Source organism: Cariama cristata, unplaced genomic scaffold (assembly GCF_000690535.1).
Source record: "Cariama cristata isolate BGI_N322 unplaced genomic scaffold, ASM69053v1 scaffold38193, whole genome shotgun sequence".
NCBI lineage: Eukaryota > Metazoa > Chordata > Aves > Cariamiformes > Cariamidae > Cariama > Cariama cristata.
The window spans coordinates 10,150-20,074 of NW_009610818.1; the positions used below are offsets into that span (position 1 = coordinate 10,150).

The 9,925-nt window shown below is 41.7% G+C and overlaps 2 protein-coding genes across 2 annotated transcripts in view; both read right to left on the reverse strand.

The window, feature by feature from the left end:
• LOC104159968 (glyoxylate reductase/hydroxypyruvate reductase-like) overlaps nucleotides 1–397 on the reverse strand; it is a gene marked incomplete at its 3' end in the record, with an annotated part of 7,303 nt that extends 6,906 nt beyond the window's left edge. The window contains exon 1 of the mRNA XM_009698003.1: nucleotides 25–397. Coding sequence (XP_009696305.1) covers nucleotides 25–397 — 373 coding nt within the window. The remainder of the gene's footprint in view (nucleotides 1–24) is intronic.
• Nucleotides 398–2,153: 1,756 nt separating this feature from the next.
• Nucleotides 2,154–6,902, reverse strand: LOC104159967 (glyoxylate reductase/hydroxypyruvate reductase-like). Its single transcript, XM_009698002.1, has 5 exons — nucleotides 6,521–6,902; nucleotides 5,103–5,274; nucleotides 3,600–3,778; nucleotides 2,775–2,871; nucleotides 2,154–2,391 (listed from the first exon to the last, which is right to left on the reverse strand). Exons 1-5 carry the CDS (start codon nucleotides 6,900–6,902, stop codon nucleotides 2,235–2,237), a joined length of 987 nt encoding a protein of 328 aa, XP_009696304.1. The 3' UTR covers nucleotides 2,154–2,234.
• Between the last annotated feature and the right edge of the window lie 3,023 nt (nucleotides 6,903–9,925).

Consider the following 9,925-nt stretch of genomic DNA (forward strand, 5'->3'; position numbering starts at 1 on the left):
CCCACAAAAGAATTGAGATGTTACCTTCCACTAGTCTTCTGGCAGATGCCAGCAGCAAAGCCATCCCAGTATCTGCTGTGCTGCTGGAAACAGCACGTGGAGCATTAGCCATCTTCACACCAAAGCTAGCTACAAGTTTCAGATCCAGGTGATCCATCCCTACTCCTGAATTCGCAATCACTTTCAAGTTTGGCAGGCTCTGGAGGAGCTCTTGGTCAATGACTGGTTTGTGCCACCACAAATAGATCGCTTGGACCTTTTTACTCATATGCTTTCTGTTTTCAAGAAATTCCTTCATGGTGATGAGATAGAAATGTTTCTTCAGGAATGAATTCAGTATCCCATGTATGCCACCGATTTCATTTACCAAAAGCCCAGGTAGCTCTCCTCCTCCCATGATCTGCACAAAGAAGAAAGACATAAAGTGTCAGAAGACATAATTATTTCCAGACATTTTAAAGAATAATCACTTTCGTGTCCTGTTTCATGACAGCTATGACAAGAGATCATATGAACCACATATTTAGATAGAGAGACAAACAAACCAAGACAAGAAAGCAGCTCTTTTAAGGATACTACCAATTATACCCCCCCGCCCCCAGGTATTGACATAATCAAGTCTGAACAACTTCCGTCCCTCATGCTCTGTAAGGTTTCATATCACTGCCACCAGGCTCATAACACAAAATTATTTCTCATTAATTGCTTAGTTTCAGACCATCAATAGTCTGGTGCAATAAATCTCCTTCTCTACCCTGAAATCACAAATTACCATGTCTAAGTAGTTTAGAAAATGTTGGACCAAATCTAGTTCATGGAAATAAATTGCGGAGCTCTATCATGAACTTTGAGTTACCAGGTTAATTTTTAAATGCTTCATTGCAGAGATTTTTGCATCCTCCTGTCCTGAAGAGACAGCAGTGCCTTCTTAACTGCAGTGATTTCTCCTGAGGCTATCATAAAGTTAAAATAATAGATGCTTAGGCAAGTGCTTTCCAAGAAGGAAAGAAGGACTTATGCACTCAAATTAAAATGTGGGGTTTTGTTTTTCAGGAATCACTGACCATCCGTTTGTGGTTCCCAGAGGGTCTATGAATTGACAGCTTGCTTGCCTTTTTTTTTTTTTAATAGACTATTTACAACTACCATTGATTTTCCATTGGAATTTTGGGAAGAGCTGCAGGGAAAGCTGTTCAAGGGCTGAAGATCTTGCAATCCTCTATAGCTATACTTGCTGTTGTCTTGTTATTGCAATATTTGCTGTTGTCTTCTCAGTAGTGTTTCACTATTTGCATCTGAATGTCTGACTCTTGGCGGGTCTACACTTCCTCTGCCAAAATGCCATTTTACCGTCCCTTCAAGAAGCCTGATCATATTGCAAAATAATGGAATGGCTTCCTGATTTTATGGAGGTGACAAACGTTTCACTGAATTTTCTGACTTTGTTGCTTGCTCATAGAAAAGAGAATGTAAGAAAAAGCCCGGCCCTGGGCTGCAAGTTAGGACTGATCACTAATTTTGCTTTAGGTTGTGCCCTCACCCATGTGATTTCAGTGGAAGATCTACTATTGTTTCATGGCCAGTCAAGATAAAAGAATCATTTTTGTCTGCATGGAGGAACTAAATCTCTTGGGATTTACTTTGGTTTCCAAAGGATCATCAAGAAAATCAAAGAGACTTTTTCAATGATTGGCTTTGCTTTGATTCAACATGTAGATGAAGCAGAGCTCTTCCTACATTCGAAAACCTTAGGCCTACGATCATTTCAAAGGAGTCTGCTTTCTTCAGTGTTCTGATATAAAAATAGAATATTGCGATATTGACCGAAAAGTGTTTCAGGATACAGTCAAATTTCTGCAGGGAATTAATGCTCACTTCACCTTTAATATATTTGAGAGTGTTACACAAACTGCTTGGTGTACTTGCTTATCATTATGTAGCAGCAAGTACTGGGAACACAACACAGGTATTCAATGAAATAATGGACTGAAGATGTCAAAGTGCATAACTGCTCAGTTCAAAATCTTCAAACAAATTCCTTTTATTAGTTCCACTTTATTTTTCAGAATTGTCAATAACAATACAGATCAAGTCTAGTGACATGACAGCTCTGCAGTATCACGACAACAACAGCAGTGCAGGAACAGGTCGCCTTTTTTTTAGTTTAAAAGTGGTGCTGTAAGAAATAGTGCCTTCCCATACACAGGAGATTTAGCGATATCATCTGGCACACATCATTTGGGAAACACTTCACTTGGAGTGGGTTGGCCATTGAGAACAGCCAGCATATTTGCTATTGCTTCTTCTGCCATCATACAGATAGCCTGGACTGTTGCAGTTCCAATGTGAGGGGTTATGATGATGTTATTTAATTTTAATAAAGGATGATCTCTGTAAGAAACAGAAAGAACAGCATGTATTACACAGGGAATTTACTCTGCAGCTATCCCATGCTAGTTGTTAAGACCTGAACCTCAGGAAACAGCAATGGCATGTTGAGATAAAAGAGCCACAAGCATAGAACCAGCAGAAAGCTGTGGGAAGCCTGCCTACCCATTTCTTCTTCCTCTCTATTGGTCTCGTTGTCTTGCCTGTCAGTTAGACTGGCAAAGAACTGACAGATGAGGGAAAGGCAAATAGTTTGTGCGAGACAGGCTGAGGTTTTGCCCTTGAACAGTGAGAGAGGCTCCCCATGGAGATCAGGATTATAAGCACACTTTTGCACACAGTTTAAAACATTTCAGATTAATAGAATGGAAAACAGGTTTGTTTACCTTGGCAGAGGCTCAGGGTATGTCACGTCCAGAGCGGCAGCCCTAATAACCTTATTCTGGAGAGCTTCTACCAAGGCATCCTGATCAATAACTGCACCTGCATTGAAATGAAGTCTTGCTATCATGACGAGTTAATGAATATGTTTTTACCTCAGAGTGGGGAAAGGTCTCAAGGGTCTAGTGAGAAAAATTACAGGATCTTCATCTTGTTAGAAAGTATTTCTAATAAATATTAACCAAACAAAACAGAGATTTTATTAATCTTTAATTAGAGGATTATGGTCCACTGCATAAGGCTTTTCCTGCGATGTGACTAGTTTCAGTCTTTTCCTCATTTTGACACCGACCTCCCCTATTATTATAGACAAATCACATAATCTCTCCAAGCTTTCCACTCTTTTATCTCTACTTTGTTTACTGAAACTATAATCTCTCTCATATGCTTGTTCAGTGCCAACAGATATGTAATTCCATGTGTGGATTCTTTTCTACATAGCTATTCCAAATGAAACTTATGTTTTTCCTTGTACCCCGTTCATCATTGGTGATGATAAACCTTTCAGTTATTTCCACTAAAAAAAGCTGTCTTTAGGATAAGGCTAAAGAGAACAGAACATCTGCTAGGCATCTCTAAATTCCATAGGACTTTTGAATACATAGCACCTGATCTATGATAAGTCATTAATTTGTAAACTGTCAGCTACTTCATGACTCAAACAATACAGGGATATCACAGACTGAGGTTGGAGGGGGGAATGTCAACATAATCAGACAAAACACAACCTTAGTTGTGGAGCCTCAAACAGTACTTTTAGATTGTCCTACCTCGGCTGATGTTTATAACAGTAGCTGTGGGTTTCATCAGCCCCAGCTCCTTTTTCCCAATCAGTTTGTGAGTCTCAGGAGTCAGGTTCACAACCAACATAACAAAGTCAGACTGCTGCAGCAAGTCTTCCATCTTCTCACAGTAGTGGGCACCAACTGCTTCTTCTTCCTCCTTTATTCTGAAGGAAAAATGCACAGCCCCCCAAATTGACGCAACTATTTCTAACTGGCTTTAACAATCAATCAACCCTAGGAGAGATCTGAAACAGCTCAGAGATCAAGAAGTTTGAGGCCAAAGTAAAGGAAAAGACATTGATAGATACAGATGGTGGAAGGGAGCTGGGATGGATGCGGGCTAGAGGGAGCAAGTGGCTAGAGGAGTGGCAGGACACTGAAAGAGTGATGTGTGTGTGAAAGCAAAGCACATACGCAATATTATTAGGTACAGGAGGCTGGGTATGCAGTCAGAACCCACTCTTCTCTTCTGTGTCTATGTCAATCTCTGGATTGGGGAAGGATCATCCATCTGTGACACTTTAAATTTTAGAATTCTGAATTGCAGGGTTTGATTGTTGTGATCACAAGCTAGTACTCAGGCCTACTCCGAGCTTTCCAAACGACTGACCTCATAAATAGGCAAATTTCTAACAGCAGGCAAGAGAGGCAGCTGCTTTGTGCTTCCAGTAACGCAAATACACTGTTCGCTATTTAGTGCTGGTTTTTGAGAAGATGGATCATTAGTTAAGGTTCCTCATCTAATTCCTTCATTGTCTAGACTGTGACTAGGATCTTGATTTGGCTTCTAATCTGAAAGATGTTTCTTTTTCTCTTGCAAAAATCCTTCCTGTAGCATTTGATACTGCTCAGATACACAACTTACTCTTGGGAGTGAGGGTACAGACTATGCATGCTGAAGACATAGGCTAAAAGTGGTGAGTTAAAAGCTGTGTTGGCTTTATAAATGTATTTTAAATGCCAATCCCCAAGGCGTCTCTCCTTGCCTGACATGTGAATTAGGACTTAGGGTGGAAAACGAATGAAGGGTAAACACAGTCTGAAAGAAAGGGAACTATAAAACTAAGACAAGCCAAGATCCTTGTCATTGGTGCCGGTGTGATGAGTCATCTGGCTGGGCTGAGGAGAGGGGTGACTGGCTGGGTGGGCCAGGGATGCTGCCAGAAGCCTGAAGAAGAGTCTGGCAGGACAGGGGACACAACGAGGGCACAAGGCCTGCTTTGCTTAGTCAACATCTTCAGGAAGGTTACATGGCCCTTATTCCAAACTTCTAGTAGCTAACCAGGGCAGAGTGAGTGCAGGAGGCAAGGGGGAGCTGCTTCCTGAGGGGAGCAGTAGGGAGCCAAAGTGAGGAAGTGGCAACACGTGGGTGCTCTTCATGCTGCTTACAACTGTCCCAAGTGCCCAGAAGACCAGAGACACAGAGCAGAGCTGTGGTTTCCATCACTGCCCCTGCACTAATTACATGCAGAAACCAGACGTTTTTACCTCCGATTCCTGTTATGGTACAGGATTCTCATGTTGAAGGCCCTGGCTCTCTGAGCGACTTTGTACCCAATGCTGCCCATCCCGATGATCCCAAGAGTCGCTCCGGTTACTTCCACTCCCAGCCAGTCAACAGCAAAATACTTCGTGTCTGGAGAAACTGCAATCTGGCAGCCTGAATGTAAATACATGCTAAATGGGTACAAACCGACCACAAACATAGGTTTGGAGGAAAGAAAAAGTTTCTCACCATCACAGCAGTGGGGGTCTGGAGTACCCCTTACAAAACATCCTTGTTAATTTTGAAGAGGTTATAGAAGGGCCTGGATGGCGCCATTCCCTGCAGCCAGGGCTGGAGCCAGTAACACAGGGGGGCTCCCAGGTGGGTACTGTGCTGGGAAGAATGGCTCCTCAGGGAATTAACTCTTCTATGGCTGGAATATTTTCTTGGAAGTTCAAAAATAGCTTCTTTGATGCTTACCACCCCACAAGCATTGACTTCACTTTTTTTTAGCTGGGGTAAATCTCACCATTTCTCTCCTGGATCACAACTCCAAGCAGCCCCACTGCTTGAGCTGGGGTGAAGGTTGCAAATTCCAGCTCAGCCAGGGATCTCTGTGAGCTTTTATACAAAGAAGGTGAGGTCCAGCAAGATGCAATAGTGAGAAAACATCACGAGGAAAGGGGTGCTATTTCATGCTCATGGGTGGAGCAGCAGTGACAGAGTCCCTGAAGACAGAGGCAACTTCTTGTCATAGTCTCTGCTGACACCTTCCTTCCCCTGAAAGGCATTGCGTAGCAAGGGCATGTGGGGAAAGGATCTACCTTTAAGGAAACGACCTCACCTAATGTTGGTGGTATAGTTTGGAATAACTTTGTCAAAAGGCTTATCAGCTATTTCAATAATAATGCTGATGCTTTTCTGGAAATACAACCCATTGGTTTAGACAAACTCTTCATAGAAGCGGGAAAAAAAATTGAAAAATTATACTAATTACTGCTCTAGAGATGGGGACAGAGCCATTAATGCTTTGTACCTTCCTGTAGCTCCTAACACTTGTTCCAAGGTGAAATGGAGAAGTGGTGACATTTGATTTGGATGCCTTTTGTATTCAGATTTTACAGCTTTAAACAACCTACCCAGTGAACAGCCAGAGAATTAAGCCCCAGACATTATTCCAAACAGGATATCATAAGTGACTTTAAAGTGCATAATTTAGACAAAGGCCTTACTCTTGTCACCATTGCCTTAAAAAGAAGCGTGACATAGGAAAAGCAGAGGCCTCTGAAAATGGAGTCCTCAGAAATTTTTTTTCCCGTAAAAGCATCTCAAATATTGATTCAGACAAATCATCTGTATCATAGTAAAAGTGAGATATGCCAAAGAAGTAGCTAAGATCCAGGAAAATTTAAAACGTTACCTTCCACTAGTCTTCTGGCAGAGGCCAGCATCAAGGCCATTCCTATGTCTGCTGTTGAGTCCGCTACGGCATGTGGGGTGTTGGTCACTTTTACGCCAAAGTTAGAAATCATTTTCAAGTCTAAGTGATCGACTCCAACCCCAGAGTTTCCAATTACCTTTAAATTAGGCAGGCTTTCTAGAAGCTCCCGGTCAATAGCTGGCCTGCACTCAAACACGAAAACAGATTGGATTTTTTTGCTCATTTCTTTTTTGTTTTCAAGAAATTCCTTCATGGTGATAAGGTGAAAGTGTTTCTTCAAAAGTGCTGCAAGGTTTTCTAGCACACCATGAGTTCCTCCTATATCCAGGATCAAAACACCTGGTAACTCTTCTTCTGCCATGACCTGCAACAGAGGAATAGAAGAAAACTCCTTTGTTTAGGAGAACACCGTTAAAGGAGTGATGCTGTAGTGATCATTTAAATTCACACCTGTAAAACAGGAAACTGATTGAACTCAATACTGCTTTTAATGATACAGAATAAACCCACAGTGACTTAGTAATAGTGTGCTACATTAGACAACTTCCCAGTATTTTCACTAAGTGCTGATTTAGACTATAATACCAAGGAATATCCACCCTCTTAGATCTAAATCCAAAATTCTTCTCAATCTAAAATTCTTTCTCAAATAGTTTAATTTTAGTCCTAAATCAATACTGATTTCATACAAATCTGGTAGCTTCTCAACCTTATTCACAAATTAATTTCTATAAGCAGTGGTATGAAACAGAGGCCACTAGAAAGCTACTCAAAGTTTCTTGCCTATTGATTATGGCTGGTGAAGCCGCAGGTAGTGTGGAGAGGCACTGAGGCTCAGGTAGGTCTGACAAACATCTGTGAGGAATGGTTTAGGTCTAACAAATTTGCACAATGAAGGGCCATCCCTGGACAGCTGCTACACTGCTTGCCTTCAGTGTTTTAAACACCCAGATCTGTACCTGAATTTACCTCCCACAAAATTTAGCACACCCATGCCTATGCTGAACCAGCAGGGAAGAGCGCTAGAGGTGACACTGTAAGTTCCCGCTGACAACACAACCCTTCATACTGGAACTTTTCCCCTGCCCAGACAGTTCTGAGCTCTGGGCAGAGCGCAGTCCTCTCTGCAACACTCATGCAAATGTATTGTATCCTGCAATAAGATAGAGACTCCACAGATAGCCACATGCATAACTAGAGGCAGCCCTGATTGACAAAAATGGTAGCTGAAGATTTGCTGCATGTCTTAAACAACAGTCGTATCCAATTTCCTACAATTCTGTTTACTGTGCTCCACTAGCTTTAGGTCTCTATCCCATACTGTGTCCTAGACTTGGGGCCAGCAAATCTGACATTGTGCTAACTGAATAAGAACAATATTCCACAGTACTATGCTGATTTATTCTGGGCACACAGTGCTGGGTAGAGATTTCCTGCTGCTTCAGTCCTCTCACACAAGCCTTCAGCGAGTAACCAGAATTGAAGCCTGTGACAAAAAGGCATCAATGCAGATTGGAAGTTTCTGTCAAACTGTATTTACCCTTGTCCTGAGCAAACTCAGGCTTACCCCAACTGCATCTATTAAATGCTTACAATCTCCACACCAGTAATACTGCTTTATCCTGGCCTTGACCTGCATTTCTGCCTCAGTTCCAGTCTGCTGCTGTAGAGGGGCTAGAAGGGGCCTCCATGTTAGGACAGGTCTGCAGTTCACCACAAACCGTGTCTCTGTTAACACTGACTGGTTCTGAACAGCAGCAAACAAAGCAATGAGATGAATAGTGCAACCATATTGCAAAGGAATACCATGTTCTTAAATATATCTAATCTATTTCTTGCCAACTGAAGTATTTTGAACCCTGCCAGCCCCATATGGTTGTGAAAATTGTGCAAATTTCCCCAGCTGCAGTCTGTATATTTCTTAGAGTATCACATAACATGATCTTAGAAGGATAAACTAGATTTGTCCTCCAGAATGAAAGACGCATAGAATAAAAGACAAGAGTTGATGTCATATTGTGACAGCGTTGTGCAGCTTCTTGATGATCACAACCTGATGCTCCTGCTGCAACTTACTCAGACTGAACAGCAACTAAACCTTATGCTGTTAAGTGATGAAAAACTGGGCACCAGATATGATCAACTGACAGGCAGATGCCAGTAAGGCAGCACTGTACTACACCATTTGCTTTCATAATCACATCCTCCTCCACTACAATACAGCACTTACCAAGGTCAGAGTCAGACCTGCATTCATTTTAGAAGCACTTCCTAAACTTCACAAGCAGAAAGCTGATCCACGAGGAAGCCAGAGTGCAGCTCAGTGAGAAATGGTTTAGCTTTAAAGAAGCCAGCTGGTGCACTAGAAACAAGCTAGTCGCATGTAATTAATCTTTTAAATAGTGTGGACATGTTGAGTCTGCCACAAGTTCAGCCATGTTTGATGCACACCTGAACCATTAATAGACCGCAGCTTTGGTTCAAGAACTGGCGTTCTGCTACTACCAGGTACAATCTTAAAAAATTATATTGATAGCAGTAAACTAAAAACACCTAAAGGAACCTTGCAGAGGGAAGGGGGCTCTCCAGATACCAACCTTGGTCTGAGGAGCACTTACTGTTTATCCTCTAGCACTACATGGGCATGTCTTGTACTTACATGTCTGTAATCCACACTTCTGTGCCAGCGATGTCCATGAGAAGCAATTGCTGGATGAATAAATTTATAAGCCAAATTTGACTGGCCAGACATCAAGGGAATCAGTTTTAACAGACTGAATGCTTTGCTCCTGAACATAATTATTCAGTTATCGGATGTCTTGTCCAGTGTGCTAAATGTAACACCTGTTAAGGATATGACAATTTTGGTTTTGGACTAGTATCACCTGCAGGACCAGTAACTCTCTTTTTAATAGCTGTCTCTCCTCACATTTTCTGTTTACATAAGATTATCTGCTTCCATGTACATATACATCTATAACCATATGTAATACATTGATATAATGTATGTGTACTAAGTTCTGGTCCTCGTCTTACAGAGAAAACTTTGAAAATACGACTCAGACTGAGACAAGTGGGCAAATAAAAAGGACTAAACATTTAAGTATTCGCTTCAGTGCTAATCCTTCCTTCTTTTGTGGAAGTTGACTCACCACTTACTTGCAGATTTGTTGACTGGCACTGCTGTATCACTTTGGACTCAGCCAAACCATGGCAAAATAAACCCACATAATTTTTCCTAGCTCTGTTTCAAAGTTAATAGCACGCGTTACCCAGAATAAACTCCTCCCACTAACTTCTCTATAGAAGAAAACAAATTACCTGAGTAACAACCAAAGAATTAACCAGGGCTGCTTTCTTTCTGACGATATTTCTTCCACAGCT